The following is a 16122-nucleotide window of genomic DNA, read 5'->3' on the forward strand; positions in this document are numbered from 1 at the left end:
AAGAGGCCCCGTTTTCTTCCCAAAGGTGCCCCCTGGAGCTCTATAAATCGCCTCTTCCTGTGGTCGCCTCCGTAGCTTCACCGGTTATACGACCAGAGCTCAGTGCTCCTTTGACACCCACTCCCCGAAAGGTGTTGTTATTTTTTGTGTTACCTGCAGGCACTTTCCAATCAGATTTCCAGAGTAATTGTCCTTTCACTCCTGTCTCCCGTGCACACGAATCCTTCTCTCCCTACCAAGAGCACTTTGTTCTAGACGTGTTAATTGACTCGGGTGTTCTCTGAAGCGTCTTCTGCGTCTCGGTCGCTGTGGCTCCCGTTCCTCCTCTGCTCCGCCTTGGGGAGCCCCGCCCTTTCTTGAAGGCCCAGCTCAGTCTCACCCACAAGTTAGTCTCCCCCATCCCCAGGCGGTGAGTCTGTCATCCAGTCAGGAGGTGCTGAGGGCCACAAGCTAGTCGCCGTGCCTGCGGTTGGACACGTAGAGATAAGGAAGGCCCGGTCCATGCCGTCAGGGAGCTCACAGTATCCAGTGACACAGACACATCTACACAAGTGACCGTAACCCCGTAGGGGCAGGCGCCAGACGAGCTCCGCGTCCGGGGCAGCGATGGCCCTAAGGGGAAAGTGACCGTCTCTGAGCAGGACAGCTTTGCGGGCAAGATGCCAGGAGATGGGTTTTCTAAGAGTAAATAGAACTTCGCCAAGTGGATCTGGGGACGATGTTTAGTCAAGGCAGAAGTTACCATGTACGTGGCCCAGAGGGGTGCCACGTCGTAAGCAGTCAGTTCCCACCTAAGTGGGGTGTGAGGGGTTGGGTGGTGGGTGAGGCCAGGGTCAGGCAGAGCCAGCCCTCAGCAGACACAGGGTGACACCGAAGTTCTTGAGGCGCTGGGGCCAGTGAAGGCCTTTCGTATGGGGAGTGATGAGGTGAGATCTGCATGTGGAACGGTCGCCGTGGACTCTGGAGGGAATTAGACTGGAAGTGGGAGGAGCTAGTTGGGGTGGTCGGCGGCCCCAGAGGGGCGGGGAAGGAGGCGGGATGGAAGCGGTGGGCTCTGGTGGACAAGAGGCTAGGAGTCAGCACCCCTGGGCAAGGGGTCGGGGAAGACGCCGGGTTCAGATTCGGTGACTCCTCGGTGCCTGGGTGACCAGGAGGGGGAATGCACAGAGCAGAGGGTGAGCTCCGTTCTGGAAACGTCGAGTTTGAGGAAGCTGTGTGTACAGAGGTGGCTCTCACCGGTCAGCACCGTGGTTCTGAAGTTCTAGAGAAAGGGATGAGCGGGAGGTGACCATGGGGAGTTCCTGGGGTGGGGGGGTGGCCCCGGTTCTTGACCAGAGTGGGCCCTCGATCGCTCTGCCGACTGGAAGCGCTCGCCGTCCACAGGGGGCTGCTGGCTGAGGATCCTGTGGCTTTGTCCCTACAGCAACCTAACATCAAACAGAAGTTTGTGGCCCTCCTGAAGCGGTTTAAAGTTTCAGACGAGGTACGACCCCTTACTCCCGAGCTGGATGGTGAGTAGAATTCCCGGAGTTTCACCCTCGTTCCTCGTGACTCCAGTTTCACAATCTGGAGTCAAGATTCCAGGAACCCCAAGTGAGGGGGTAGCTAAAGGAGGGCTTTCCGCTACTTGAAAAGAGGAGGAAAGATTTACATGTAGCACCCAAGGTTCCATGGTATTCGGAGCAGGGGCACATGCTTCTGCCCGGCTTTCGGGTGTGGGGTGTCCAGCACAGATCCAGTTGCTATTGTTCAATTTTTCCTCCTGCCCCGAGTGGGACATCGTGAGTAGCAGCCTGCGAGGTGGGAGCCTCCTCCATGGCGTCAGGAACTGGCCGCTAAGAGGAGCAGCGCCTTCCCTGGGCTCTGGCAGGCCTGGAGCCACTTTTCATGGGCTCTCTTCTCAGTGGACTGAGACAGGGATGGAGATTTGTCCCCTGTGGGCTCTAGAGGAGGCCGGCATGAGCCCGCCAGGGCCCCAGGCGTCTGGGTTTCCCTGCGCCTGTTCCTCGGGAGAAGTAGCGTCTCAGCCCCACTCTTCTTCCTGACGCCGGGTACTAGTGGGGAGCACTAGGGAGGCTCTGAGAGGGGACGGTGGGCGCACCACGTCCCTGCTCTCAGGATCAAATCACAGAAAGGACACCAGGACCACCCTGATGAGCGTGAAACTGGCACGTCCCTTAAGGGGACTGGGTAGGGAAGCCAGTGGGGCCTGCCCAGGAGGAAGGAGTTTCCCGTCTGCCATGTTGTTAATAGGGGTAGCCCCAGACTCCAAGGTTTTGTTTTCTCCCACAGGTGGGCTTTGGGCTGGAACACGTATCCCGAGAACAGATACGAGAAGTGGAAGAAGACTTGGACGAGCTGTATGACAGTCTGGAGATGTACAATCCCAGCGACAGCGGCCCCGAGATGGAGGAGACAGACAGCATCCTTAGCACACCAAAGCCCAAGCTCAAGTGAGGCCCGCACCCCCTCTGTCACACTGTCCCTCTAGGCCGTGGCAATCTCCTAGACTCCCCTCCCTCACCCCACCCCCCACCATTACCCGTGAATCTTGGTTCCTCACCCCTTCTAAACCTCCTACCGTCTGGATAAAGCTCGCTGCCTTAGCCTCTAACCGACAAAAGCCCCGATAGGACTCTCCTGAAGACCTTCGGTCCAGGTCCCTACTGGTCCAGCCTCTGCTGTGTCCTTCCTCGCCGGCATCCTCGGAGCCCGGGTTGTCGATCTTTCTTGAACACCAGCTCTGCCCGGCTGTCCGTGAGCTGCTGTTCTGGGCCCTGGCGGCCACTGACCCTGGCTGTGCTTCTTTGCCGCAGGCCCTTCTTTGAGGGGATGTCGCAGTCCAGCTCACAGACGGAGATTGGCAGCCTCAACAGCAAGGCCAGCCTCGGCAAAGACACCACCAGCCCCGTGAGCAAGACCAATGGCTGTGGGGTGCGGGAGTGGGACCAGGGGCAGGTCAGGGCTTAGCACTGGGCCCTCTGCTCCCGGCTCATCTGGGACCTGCGGGCCGTCTCGCCTTGTTTCAACCTCGGTTGTCATCTCAGTCCTGCTGGGCTCTTAGTGCTCTGAGGATATTGCTGTGGCCAGGAGGGTGTTCTTTATGGCCTGTTCCCACCATGACCTGGCACCTTCCCTCCCGGAACACGCAGTGCCTCGAGACCTCTCCCTCAACTCCCGTCATGAGGTAGCTGGGAGTGTGGCACCCGGCCAGTGGTGGCGATTCTGCATCCAGGCTGGGGAGAGGGTGGATGCAGAGGGGGCAGGAAGGCCCCAAGGTCTGTTCAGGAGAAATTACATGGGCTTTATTCAGAAAGTGGGCAGTGCCCTCGAAGAATTTAGAACTCGGTGGGCTGCTTTCCATTTTGCCTGGCGAGCCAGAGGGAAAAGGAGCTGTCTACTGCAGCACCCCAGAGCCCCGCATCACCCCGGGACCACGCTCTGTCCCTATTTGGGAAGCCTCTCCCCGGCAGTGGAGCAGGGGCAGAAGCCCGGGTTCGTGCTATACCCGCCTCGGGCCCTGGGAAGCTGCCCTCCCCCTTGTTTATGACCAAAGGCAGGATGACGTGCCTGATTTTAGTGGTTTTCGGTTTGCTTTGAAAGCCCAGTGTCTTCTCTGTAGATCAGAAAAACTGATCCTTTAAGTCCTCCTGCTCTTGCCGCTTTTTTTTTTTTTTTTTTTTTTTTTTTTTTTTTTGTGGCATGCGGGCCTTCCTCCGTTGCGGCCCCTCCCGTCGCGGAGCACAGGCTCCGGACGCGCAGGCCCAGCGTCTTGCCGCTTTAACAGAGGGAATACAGAACTCACCCTGCGCGTAGGTATTAATTGTGAGGAAACGACCTGAGGCCTGTGAGGCTCTCCATCGCCTGAAAAGCGCTGTCTATGGAAGGGCTGCCTGCCGCCGGTCCCAGGTGTCTGCGGACCGTCAGCTCATGGACTGCCTGCTGCCACCAGGTGGCGCTGTCGTCCACCTAATCCCTCTCCCTGCTGAAGGCGCAGCAGGGTGATCCGGCCCTAGAACAGCGGCACCACGTGGCCTTAGCGAGTAAATGTGGGATGGGAAATGGCAGCCGCCATCGAGAATCCCTCCACAGAGAAACCTCAGGCCCACCACTTGCAGACCGGCACTCGCAGGCTTTCCAGCCCAGGTTCATATGATCCGGGGCTGAGGAGGCCTTACCTGACTAGTTCTGCTCAGGATGTGGCTTGGGGCTGCTCTTTCTCACAGGGGGCTGCTGGATGGCCCTGCTGAATCATCACTGTCCACGCGGACAGATCATTGGCCGCTGGAGCCAGATTCCATAGCAAGTATAAATATAAGGGATGACTCTCCCAGAGAGAAACCTGGGACCTGGCCAGGGGAGGACTGTCTTACGGTGTCCTAGGAATGTAGAAGAACAAGGGCCCTACTGTAACACAGGGCAATCAAATTTTAAATGAGAGATTAATGCCCCAAAATGCTAAGCGTGACACCTAACATATGGTGACCGCTCAATATATTTTAGGGCTCGTCGTTACTAAATCAGTAAGAGAAACTACTCTATACTAATGAAGCTGTTTCTGGGTTGACAGAATTTGTAGGTTCTACATTTAGTCTCAGCTGCATGGCTTACAAAATTTAAAGAGAAAAATTACCTTGATGCTCTGGGCCTCAGGTGCCTTATTTGTGAGGTAAAGGTGTTGGCCCAGGAGCCCAGTTCGCTCAAAAGTCAATGGAGTATCAGTCTTTACAGTGTGATGGCCTAAGGATCCCTGTTCAGGCCAAACATTTCTTTGGGGCAGGGTAGGGCTGGTTTGAGAGCACATGCTCTGGAGTCAGACTTCTGGGTTTGAATCTTGACTCCATCACTACACTGACTGTGTGATCTGGGCAGTTACCCAGACTTCGTGTCCTCAACTACGAATTGCACGTGAAAAGGACATGCCTTACAAGGCAGCGTGAAGATCCAGTGGGAAAATGCAGCTAAAACCTCCAGCCTGGCGCTTGATTGATGGTTGGATTGATTTACGGCATGGGGAGCATCAGTAAATGTAAGCTGCTTTGCCATTGTTATTATAGACCCTGAGAGCCATTCCAGTTCTGACTCCTGAAATTGATAGAATCTAGATGTCTTTTTAGTGAGTTCTTCAAATTCTGGTTCCCTGGGCCAGATTTCAGACTTTGCTGGTTCTCTGTGATATTTCTATTTTGAAGAGCTCCATATGTCTTGATGTGGGTGTGGAACTTTGGAATCCTTTAGTATGAAAGACACTTTGGAAACTACAGAGCGAGGCTGTGCTCTTACACAGAGAACTTCTAAACGTATTAGGGAAAACATACGGGGATGGTGCATCCATAGGCAGGCACGCACGTGCTGCCCAGCTTTTGTCCTCGCTTCCCTGATTTCCTAGCATTATGATTCATTTATTTTTCTTAACCTTCCTTTTCGTTCCCCAAATTTCAGAGGATTCAGTTGTATCACTAGAACCAGAAGGAATTTCTGCCGATACAAATTATTTCAGCTGTTGAGTTTTCCCAAGACTTGAGCACACAGTAGCAACATAATTTGTTTCCTGGAGCCCATAACAGTAGGCCCCGACAGCGCTTCAGTTGGGGCGGCCAAGAGATGGAGACTTTCCGCCAGGACTGCCTGCTGCTAAAAGTTGCTAATTCCACAGCACTGTAACTAATGGTGCTAGAGACCAGTACTTCGTAAAATTGAGAGCCTAAAGTACCGCCGCACTCTGCCCCCTCCACGTGCGCGCACACGCGCGTGCACACGCACACACACACACAAGCACGTGCACCCCCTGCAGCAGCAGCCAGCGTCGCCCCCAGGCACAGCGCCTTGCGCCGCCGCATCTGCCTCGGAGCCACACAGTTAGGCAACACAGCTACTGCGCTGCTGGGGTGAGAAAAGCCTAAAGTATTTATAGAAGCAGGAAGACGAACTGGGAGAATCGGGAGTTTGCTCCCGGTGGGACTGACTGAAACATCCAGAAGAGTCGGTGCACAGCCCGCAGGTGCCCCACCCCGAGTCCACCTTAGAGCGCTCAGCACATCTCAGCACAGCGCTGTGCCGTGAAACACTGCTCTGCTGTCGGAGGGCTGGACCACAGGGCTGCTGCCTGAGAGCCTTCCAGTAGGATGGTGTTATCGCCCCGATTCCTCCTCTTTAAAACGTGTTTAATTCATTTGTCATGCTGAGATCCCAAATTGAGTGAAACCATCTTCAGTCTTTAGTCTGATGAAGAGTTCTCTGGGATTGTGGACTCTGTTAACATCGGTTATTCACACAGACAATGTGTAAATGAGCTAGCGGTGCAATCTGGAGGGAACCTACTGTGCGTGGCTCTGAGCCAAACCGTCTCACCCTCAGGGGTCACAGGGTCTGGATAAAGTGTGTTAGGTTAGTTTTGCAGATGGCTCAGAGCAGTGGTCCTCAACCAAGGGTGATTTTGCCTCCCAAGGGACATTTGGCGAGGGCTAGAGACATTTTTGGTTCTCACAGAGGGGGTGATAGGGGATAAGGGGCTGCTCCTGGCATCTGGTGGGTGGAGGCAGGGATGCAGCTCAAATCCTGCGCAAGGTGCCCCTGAGCAAAGAAAGACCCGCCCCAGATGTCGGCGGTGCCCACGCGGAGAAACCCTGGTTTAGCGTATGACATGGGCCTACTTTTGTGGTCCTCGTTCATTAGTTTGCTGAGTGGCCCCTTGAGCTTATTAGGCCATTTCTCTGTACTCTGTTATTTACTCAGAGAAAAGGCTTTGGGTCATTGGGAGGAGGTGGGATATCCTTGATCCTTTCTGATTCCCTGGTTCCCCACAAGAACCAGAGACCCACTGAGGCCAGGACCTTCCCCATAGATAAGACCCCCAACCCGCAACTGCTTATGATTTTGACGTTGGTGTCTGCACAGCCAGAAGCAGCATTAGCAAGTGTGAAAAATCTGGTTATGTATCTGTATTTGCAAAGCACATTTTTAATATTTATGAGAAACGCTGATAAAAGTTGGGGACAAAGGGAGAATTATTTCACACCTAAATGGCTTAGTATATCCTGTTTGAGGGTTTTCCAGATGTTTCTACCAAGCAAAAAGCATTTGGCTACCATGGATGTCTTTAGTCCCGAAATCAAAGACGTGAACTCTGATATTCCCCTTTCTTCTTAGCAGCTCTGACAGCAGAAGAGGCCCTGTGTGCCCCTCCTGGGCAAGGGTGTTTACCGAATCCAGGGTTAAGACTGACGGATCCCACAGCCATGCCATCTGAACGTTGAGCTTCTCTTTCCCGGCGACATCTTGTGAGAGTCAGAATTTCTGGGCTCCGCACCTCGCTGTGTTATTAATTTAATGATCGCAAAATAACTGACCTTTCTGAAGCTCAGTTTTCACAAAAATATGCTCCTTGTAAGATGAAAGTCCCAAAGATTTTATGAGGTCTTCAGATTAAGTGAAAGTATTTTAAGCTTCCAAGGGACCTAGAAAACAGGTTAGAGTGGTGGTTATTTGGATTGATGATGACTAATTATTGTAATTTTTGCAGATGGAAATGGCTGTTTTAGAAAAAGTCAAATCTGCTTGGATTAAAAATCAAGATGACAGCTTGACTGAAACAGACACTCTGGTATGTATGGTTCGGGCTCCTGTTTCAGCTGTTTAAAATAGTCTTTGGTACCTTCAGAAATGAAGGCAAAAAGACCCTGATGACCACCCTGCAACTCTGGCCTAACTCTGTGGACTTGTGAAGGTCCTGCGTGCCCTTCCTCCCAGAATCCTTAGCCTTGGAATATAAGGCTCTTCCCCAAACTAGCAAACTAGAAATGTCCCCATTCTGCCCTTTAGTTAGGTCTGATCAAGTGCTAATTCAGATAATTTCTCACTATCTGTCACCCTCGTTTACTTCTCAGAGACGATGACCAGTATCTTCCCCCGAAAAACCATCCCTTCCTCCAGGTTGCTTTTACAATGGCCAGACAGCCCACAGCATTAAGTCTCCAAGTGATTACTAGTCAGCTCCTTCCGCTAAGAGATGTTGGAGCTGCTCAGGGGTGCATGGGATGGATCGGCTGGGGTGCCCAATTTAATTACACCCAGGTTGAAATTCCACACACATACACTTGTTGAGCACTGAAGGTGCAAAAATGAGAACACCATGGATCCTCCGGGAGGAAAGCCAGCCGGGGCACACCTGGCGCAGAGGCTCTGTGGGGCCCGGGAAGGACAGAGCCGTTCACCTGGGGGGAGGGCGTCTGAGCTGGGCCCGCAGCAGGTTCTGCCGCAGTTCAGCCGGGGGACTGGAGGCCGGAACCAGCAGATGGGAGGGAGCAGAGAACTTGACCGGATACCATCTGGGGGTGGGCTGCGCATCCGCCTCACAGTGGGAGCTGCTAGCTGAGCGGAGTCCGAGGAGGAACTGTTTCAGGCTTATGTTTCCGGTAGTAAATAATGCTGCATTAAGGATCTGGTGTCTGACAAAGCCTTAGGTTGGATTCGACATTACTGTAGTTCACCCGTCATCCGAGTAACCCATCTTCCACCCTCGGTCTACTTTGGCCCATACTGCACAGCGGTCGTTTCAAAATGAAGTTCCAGGGGCTTCCCTGGTGGCGCAGTGGTTGAGAATCCGCCTGCCAGTGCAAGGGACACGGGTTCGAGCCCCGGTCCGGGAAGATCCCACACGCCGCGGAGCAACTAAGCCCGTGCGCCACAGCTACTGAGCCTGAGCTCTAGAGCCCACAGGCCGCAACTACCGAAGCCCGCGCGCCTAGAGCCCGTGCTCCGCAACAAGAGAAGCCCCCCGCAATGAGAAGCCCGCGCGCCGCAACAAAGAGTAGCCCCTCCTCGCCGCAACTAGAGAAAGCCCGCGCGCAGCAGTGAAGACCCAACGCGGCCAAAACTAAAGAAATAGATAAATAATTTTTTTTTAAAAATGAACTTCCAGTCACGTCACTTCCTGAGTGAAACACTCTCCTTCCCACCTAGAGAAGCTAGATCATCAGCCCAGGTTTGTGGGCTGTCAGTTCATAAATGTAGGGTACAGATTGAATAGCAGGAGATGGTGCCCGGTACAGCGGGTGCACTCAGCTAAAACAGTCACGGTGTCCTCGTCGGGTGGGGTAGGAGTTGTAGAACCCCGTGCTTCCCGGAAAAGAGAGCAAGGGACTGACTTTCTCGTGACGGTCACGGGCCCTGGCGGGAACCACGAGGCTCCCGTGGTCACCGAGGGGAAGTAACCCTCACTGCTTCCTTTCCTCCGTGGCAGGAAATCACTGACCAGGACATGTTTGGAGACGTGAGCACAAGTCTGGTCGTGCCCGAGAAAGTCAAAACTCCGATGAAGTCCAGTAAAACGGACCTCCAGGGCTCTGCCTCTCCCAGGTACTCAGGGTTGGAAGAAGCTCCTAAAGCGTCGGGTAGAACGAGGGAAGCCCGGCAGGAGGGGCCTCGGGAAGAGGGGGCAGGCCATGGCTCTGGGTCAGGGGGCTGTTTAACCGCCTCCTTCCATGTCTGTGGCAGCAAAGTGGACGGGCTGCACACCCCCCGGCAGAAGAGGAGCACCCCCCTGAAGGAGCGGCAGCTCTCCAAGCCCCTGAGCGAGAGAACCAACAGCTCCGACAGCGAGCGGTCCCCGGACCTGGGCCACAGCGCGCAGGTACCCCGGCCTGTCGGGCGCCCCTGCACCTTGGTCTCTCTTGCGTTGCCTCCTGGGGCGGTTGGGTGAAGAGGAGGGGGGAGTACTTTGAACGGCTCTGAATAAAGTCTTGAAGACAGACCTAAAGGGGGAAGTCTAGCATGCTTGTTGTTTGCTGACTGCTGAGGAGCTGGTGGGGAGCAGGGAACGGAGCAGGAGACTCTGGCTTGTGCTGCCCCCATCAGACCTTAGTGGAGACTGTGTGGGGACAGTGGTTCTAGGGACAGCAGCCTTCGGCTCTCACGGGATGTCTGCTCTGAGCTCTGATACCCTTAGTGCTGCTGTGGGCCAATTACAGTGGTTTCAAGCTGGCACGTCAACAGTATTAAAAGTGTTTTGATTGAAAGACCTAAGAGTGGCGGGAGCAGGCGGAGAAGGAACTGGCCCTCGGGAGTCCTCTTCCCTCTGAAGGTCCGTCTCCGGGGGAAGGATTCTCCCCCCGCAGACCTCCTGCTCTCCTGCGGTCCGGTCCGTGGCAGGCCTGTTCGTTTCCCTGGTACATATCATTGGAAGGGAAGTTTGTGTCCATGTGGCTTCCTGAGCTGACTCTCTTATAGCTGAAAATGAACCCGGGACTGGAATAGCCCGGTGCCTGGGGCGAGGTGTTGTCCTTCTTGTTAATCACTGTTCCTGAAATAACCTTTGTTCCCTGGGCCGGGAGGGCTCCCCACACGGCCTCCTTGCTGCTCTCATTAGTTCTCTCCCCGTTGTTGCCCTCGTTTTCCATCCTGTGAGTACCTGCTTGCTGTCCTCTTCCTCCTCCTCTCCTGCTGCCCGGCTTCGTTGCCCTTCGGGGCCCTTCCTTCTCTGGCAGGACGGCCAGCTGGGCTCCTGGCGCACCAGCCTGTGTTCTGTCTGAGGCCTCGCTTTGCTTCTTCTTGATGCCCCTCCTTCGCCTTATGCTCTGGCCGGTGGGATACCAGGTCTCCTGCACAAGTCCCTGGTGGCTGTTCTCTGAACACCCCTGCCCCAGGAATTCTCAGCCCGCTAGTCCACCCAGCGCTCCCCTCAAGCTCCCTGGGGACTGCCCAACAGACGCTTTCGTCCTTGTAGATTCCAAGAAAGGTGGTATATGACCAGCTGAATCAGATCCTGGTGTCGGATGCCGCCCGCCTGAGCTCTAGAGCCCACAGGCCGCAACTACTGAAGCCCGCGCGCCTAGAGCCCGTGCTCCGCAACAAGAGAAGCCCCCCGCAATGAGAAGCCCGCGCGCCGCAACAAAGAGTAGCCCCTCCTCGCCGCAACTAGAGAAAGCCCGCGCGCAGCAGTGAAGACCCAACGCGGCCAAAACTAAAGAAATAGATAAATAATTTTTTTTTAAAAATGAACTTCCAGTCACGTCACTTCCTGAGTGAAACACTCTCCTTCCCACCTAGAGAAGCTAGATCATCAGCCCAGGTTTGTGGGCTGTCAGTTCATAAATGTAGGGTACAGATTGAATAGCAGGAGATGGTGCCCGGTACAGCGGGTGCACTCAGCTAAAACAGTCACGGTGTCCTCGTCGGGTGGGGTAGGAGTTGTAGAACCCCGTGCTTCCCGGAAAAGAGAGCAAGGGACTGACTTTCTCGTGACGGTCACGGGCCCTGGCGGGAACCACGAGGCTCCCGTGGTCACCGAGGGGAAGTAACCCTCACTGCTTCCTTTCCTCCGTGGCAGGAAATCACTGACCAGGACATGTTTGGAGACGTGAGCACAAGTCTGGTCGTGCCCGAGAAAGTCAAAACTCCGATGAAGTCCAGTAAAACGGACCTCCAGGGCTCTGCCTCTCCCAGGTACTCAGGGTTGGAAGAAGCTCCTAAAGCGTCGGGTAGAACGAGGGAAGCCCGGCAGGAGGGGCCTCGGGAAGAGGGGGCAGGCCATGGCTCTGGGTCAGGGGGCTGTTTAACCGCCTCCTTCCATGTCTGTGGCAGCAAAGTGGACGGGCTGCACACCCCCCGGCAGAAGAGGAGCACCCCCCTGAAGGAGCGGCAGCTCTCCAAGCCCCTGAGCGAGAGAACCAACAGCTCCGACAGCGAGCGGTCCCCGGACCTGGGCCACAGCGCGCAGGTACCCCGGCCTGTCGGGCGCCCCTGCACCTTGGTCTCTCTTTCGTTGTCTCCTTGGGCGGTTGGGTGAAGAGGAGGGGGGAGTGCTTTGAACGGCTCTGAATAAAGTCTTGAAGACAGACCTAAAGGGGGAAGTCTAGCATGCTTGTTGTTTGCTGACTGCTGAGGAGCTGGTGGGGAGCAGGGAACGGAGCAGGAGACTCTGGCTTGTGCTGCCCCCATCAGACCTTAGTGGAGACTGTGTGGGGACAGTGGTTCTAGGGACAGCAGCCTTCGGCTCTCACGGGATGTCTGCTCTGAGCTCTGATACCCTTAGTGCTGCTGTGGGCCAATTACAGTGGTTTCAAGCTGGCACGTCAACAGTATTAAAAGTGTTTTGATTGAAAGACCTAAGAGTGGCGGGAGCAGGCGGAGAAGGAACTGGCCCTCGGGAGTCCTCTTCCCTCTGAAGGTCCGTCTCCGGGGGAAGGATTCTCCCCCCGCAGACCTCCTGCTCTCCTGCGGTCCGGTCCGTGGCAGGCCTGTTCGTTTCCCTGGTACATATCATTGGAAGGGAAGTTTGTGTCCATGTGGCTTCCTGAGCTGACTCTCTTATAGCTGAAAATGAACCCGGGACTGGAATAGCCCGGTGCCTGGGGCGAGGTGTTGTCCTTCTTGTTAATCACTGTTCCTGAAATAACCTTTGTTCCCTGGGCCGGGAGGGCTCCCCACACGGCCTCCTTGCTGCTCTCATTAGTTCTCTCCCCGTTGTTGCCCTCGTTTTCCATCCTGTGAGTACCTGCTTGCTGTCCTCTTCCTCCTCCTCTCCTGCTGCCCGGCTTCGTTGCCCTTCGGGGCCCTTCCTTCTCTGGCAGGACGGCCAGCTGGGCTCCTGGCGCACCAGCCTGTGTTCTGTCTGAGGCCTCGCTTTGCTTCTTCTTGATGCCCCTCCTTCGCCTTATGCTCTGGCCGGTGGGATACCGGGTCTCCTGCACAAGTCCCTGGTGGCTGTTCTCTGAACACCCCTGCCCCAGGAATTCTCAGCCCGCTAGTCCACCCAGCGCTCCCCTCAAGCTCCCTGGGGACTGCCCAACAGACGCTTTCGTCCTTGTAGATTCCAAGAAAGGTGGTATATGACCAGCTGAATCAGATCCTGGTGTCGGATGCCGCCCTCCCAGAAAACGTCATCCTTGTGAACACCGCTGATTGGCAGGGCCAGGTAAAGCATCGAAGGTCGCAGGGCTGTGGAGGAGAGATTCTGGGGAGCGAGAGACAGATTTGAAAGGCAAGGTGTGGGGAGATAGGAAATCACCCCCCTTTCTCTGGCCCCCCTCCCCGAACTTAGCCCACCGTTCTGGACTCTAGTCCCAGTCCCGTCGTCTTCCCACCTGTGGGGCTTAAATCACCAATTTTCTGTACCTCGGTTTCCTCAGCTTTAAAAAAACAGCAGTATCACCTGTCAGGCCTGCCTTCCTGGCCCTGTGTCTCAGGCAGCATAACGGGAGGGAGGTGCCTCGAGGAGCAGCACCAAGTGCTGTGAGACGCCAGAGGCGCCCTGGTTTCCACGAAGGCCGCTCGGAAGGGGCAGAGCAACAGCAGCCCCTGTCCCTCCCGCTCCCGCCGTCCACCCGGTTAGATCCCGGGGCCACCTAGCGTGTGCGCGACAGAGGCCGTGTTAGAATCTAACGTGCCCTAGGTCTTCCCACCTTTCCGCATGAGCCCATCTTCGTGGGGTCCGGCCCCACCTTCTCCTCGCTGGCTGCCAGAAGCCTGACCTTTGCCCGGCTGTGGTCTGAACAACAGAGGATGGGGCCCTGCAGCTCGGTCTGGGCCTCGCTGCCCTCTTGGCCTGTGGGGAGGCAGTGCCGCTGCTGCGTGGCCTCACCTATGTCCCTGTTCCTTTCCCTCCCCCACCCCACACAGTACGTGGCAGAGCTGCTCCAGGACCAGCGGAAGCCCGTCGTGTGCACGTGCTCCACGGTGGAGGTCCAGGCCGTGCTGTCCGCCCTGCTCACCCGTATCCAGCGCTAGTAAGGGCTCGGCTCTTCTCCCGCCCTTTGGGGTTCCCTCTGACCGCATCCTCCCACCCTGATTTCTAAGCAGTGAGAGGACCTTCCGGCCTCATCAGACCAAGAATTCGCAGTTGGTACCTGGTTGGGCAGCGTCAGACCACGGTGCTCTGATGCCCCTGCTGGCCCCAGAGGGTCGGGGTGAAAATGTCACCTTCCTGCCCGCCTGCCTCCCCGCCTGGTCCCCTGCCACACCTTGAGTTGCCTCGTCCTCTTCTTAAGCCCATGACGAAGAAGGCCGGGCAGAGAGAGCCCAGGGTTTTTACTTTTACTTTTACTCCCATCCCTCCGACTACCCAGAGTCCTTTTACTCCCGTCCCTCCGACTACCCAGAGTCGGGGCCTTCCCTCCGTGGGAAAGAGCTGCGGGCGTTCCCGGGTGTCTGGGCTCATGGCCACCGCCAGCCCCAGGGCACTGCCGAGTCGTCTCCCCGTGAGCCTCAGCCAATTCTGCCTTCCTTCTAGACGGTTCCCTGTCCTCTCTGATCCTGGGTTTCTCTCTTTTTGCAAAAGCGCCGTGGTTTATTGCCTCTCTCTGTATTATTTTGTTTATTGGTTTGTTTTTTCCCGTGGGCTCTTGAGATCAGGTGAAGTCTGAGCCTGGGGCCTTCCCCTGAGCAGGACGCAGGCCCACCTGACCTGGCCGTGCCTCTCCCCTTGCTCCCCAGCTGCAACTGCAACTCCTCCATGCCGAGGCCGGTGAAGGTGGCAGCGGTGGGCGGCCAGAGCTACCTGAGCTCCATCCTCCGCTTCTTCGTCAAGTCGCTGGCCAGCAAGACCTCCGACTGGCTGGGCTACATGCGCTTTCTCATCATTCCCCTCGGTAAAGGCTCAGCGGGGCCCACTCCTGACGCGGGGTGGTGGCGCCGGGTCCCAGGAAGTGACGGGCAGGGAGACCGAAGGCTGGGCCAGCATTCACCCCCTCACCAGCTCGCCTTGTCTGGTTTCCACCTACCAGGTTCTCACCCGGTGGCCAAGTACTTGGGCTCTGTCGACAGTAGGTATAGCAGTACCTTCCTTGATTCTGGCTGGAGAGATCTGTTCAACCGCTCAGAGCCCCCGGTGTCAGGTAACGGCCCCTCGTAAGGGACCGAGACAGAATGTGGCCTGATTTCCGGAGAGCCAGGGGCGGGGGGCGTGCTGCTTCTCCTCCCTGTGGCGTGTTCATTTTTTTTCAGTACTTATTAAAAGGAGGCCTATTAAGCGCAGCCCTTCCGCTCTGGATGTGTTTAGTCTCTGCCGTTTGCTCTGCACGGCTGGGAGTGAGGGCTGTGAGAGCGGCAGGGAATGTGAATAGCGCTCCTGGAAGACAGAGGAGAGGTGGCAGGGGTGGGCGCGAGCCTGGGCTCCTCGGGGCCGGGAGGTGCTCAGTGCTCCCACAGGCCTCGCAGGGAGTGCCGGGCAGACGTTGGACGGGGAGGGCGGGCTGCTGCAGTGGTTCCAAGGTCGCTGCAAGCAGAGACGGAGGCGGGGCGAGCCGAGCCTGGGAGGGGCAGGCTGGGGAGGACGGCACGCAGGTCGGATGGGAGGACGGCTCTTTGCTCCCTGATTCCTTAGGTTCAAGCCCGCGGGTCTTTAGAGCCCTTTCTCTGCCTCAACTCCTGGGGTCTTCTGGTGGGGCTCAGGAAGGGGGCTCTCGGAGAGGGTTTCCGGGCTCACCTGCTGAAATGTCGGCGTTTGTCTCTTGGCTTCTCTGCAGAGCACCTGGACGTGGTCGGGCGGGTGATGCAGTACGTCAGCGGCGCGGGCGTGACGCACCAGCTGCCCGTGGCGGAAGCCATGCTGACCTGCAGGCACAAGTTGTAAGTTGACCGAGGGGTTTCTTAAAAACAGGTTGGGTGGGCTAGATAAATCTTAGGTCTCCTTTGCTTTTTCATACGTTCCTTCTCCCCACCCCATCTCCCTTGGTAAGAACTCAAGAGGATATGAGAGCGTTTTTTACTGCCTCCGCCCAGGCGTTCCCTTCCTTGCCTGGGCCTCCCCACCCGTGTGGGCGCCCCTCAGTACAGACACGGGAGCAGCGGTAGAGTGTGCAGAATCGGAGCTCTCGCCTCCATTTGGTGGCTCCTCGCGCCATCCTGAGGCGCCATGGGAAGATGTTATGTAGTGTCTGGACTCCCTTCAAGCCACAGTAAAACATGGAAAGCTTGTGTCCCCATCTCTCCACGAAGTCTCACCCCCCAACTGTAAAGCTTTCCTGTCTCTCCCAACAGCCCTGATGAAGACTCGTATCAGAAGTTTATCCCCTTCATTGGCGTGAGTACAACTCCCCTGTTCTCCGTACCCCACCCACCCATTCTCCTGGCCTTCCTGTCCTGCGCGCGCACACCCACACCCACACGCACACCCACCCCCCCCCA

The 16122-nt window shown here is 56.3% G+C and overlaps 2 protein-coding genes across 2 annotated transcripts in view; both read left to right on the top strand.

Annotated features, from left to right (window-relative positions):
• Positions 1 to 1423: 1423 nt before the first annotated feature.
• On the top strand, positions 1424 to 11297 carry LOC114484814 (phosphofurin acidic cluster sorting protein 1-like; the record flags this gene model as incomplete). Its single annotated transcript, XM_028483594.1, has 8 exons — positions 1424 to 1483; positions 2293 to 2453; positions 2817 to 2910; positions 7523 to 7603; positions 9242 to 9357; positions 9496 to 9631; positions 10724 to 10803; positions 11216 to 11297. Coding segments are annotated over 8 exons (810 nt in total), but the record flags the coding sequence as incomplete, so codon positions are not given.
• Positions 11150 to 16122, top strand: part of LOC114484812 (phosphofurin acidic cluster sorting protein 1) — a 12802-nt gene continuing 7829 nt past the window's right edge. The window contains exons 1-8 of the mRNA XM_028483585.2: positions 11150 to 11442; positions 11581 to 11716; positions 12809 to 12913; positions 13618 to 13724; positions 14431 to 14585; positions 14721 to 14831; positions 15462 to 15564; positions 15976 to 16018. Of these exons, the coding sequence (XP_028339386.1) occupies positions 11345 to 11442; positions 11581 to 11716; positions 12809 to 12913; positions 13618 to 13724; positions 14431 to 14585; positions 14721 to 14831; positions 15462 to 15564; positions 15976 to 16018 (858 nt within the window). The 5' untranslated portion in view covers positions 11150 to 11344. The remainder of the gene's footprint in view (positions 11443 to 11580; positions 11717 to 12808; positions 12914 to 13617; positions 13725 to 14430; positions 14586 to 14720; positions 14832 to 15461; positions 15565 to 15975; positions 16019 to 16122) is intronic.

This window comes from Physeter macrocephalus, unplaced genomic scaffold, assembly GCF_002837175.3.
Source record: "Physeter macrocephalus isolate SW-GA unplaced genomic scaffold, ASM283717v5 random_48, whole genome shotgun sequence".
NCBI classification, from domain to species: domain Eukaryota; kingdom Metazoa; phylum Chordata; class Mammalia; order Artiodactyla; family Physeteridae; genus Physeter; species Physeter macrocephalus.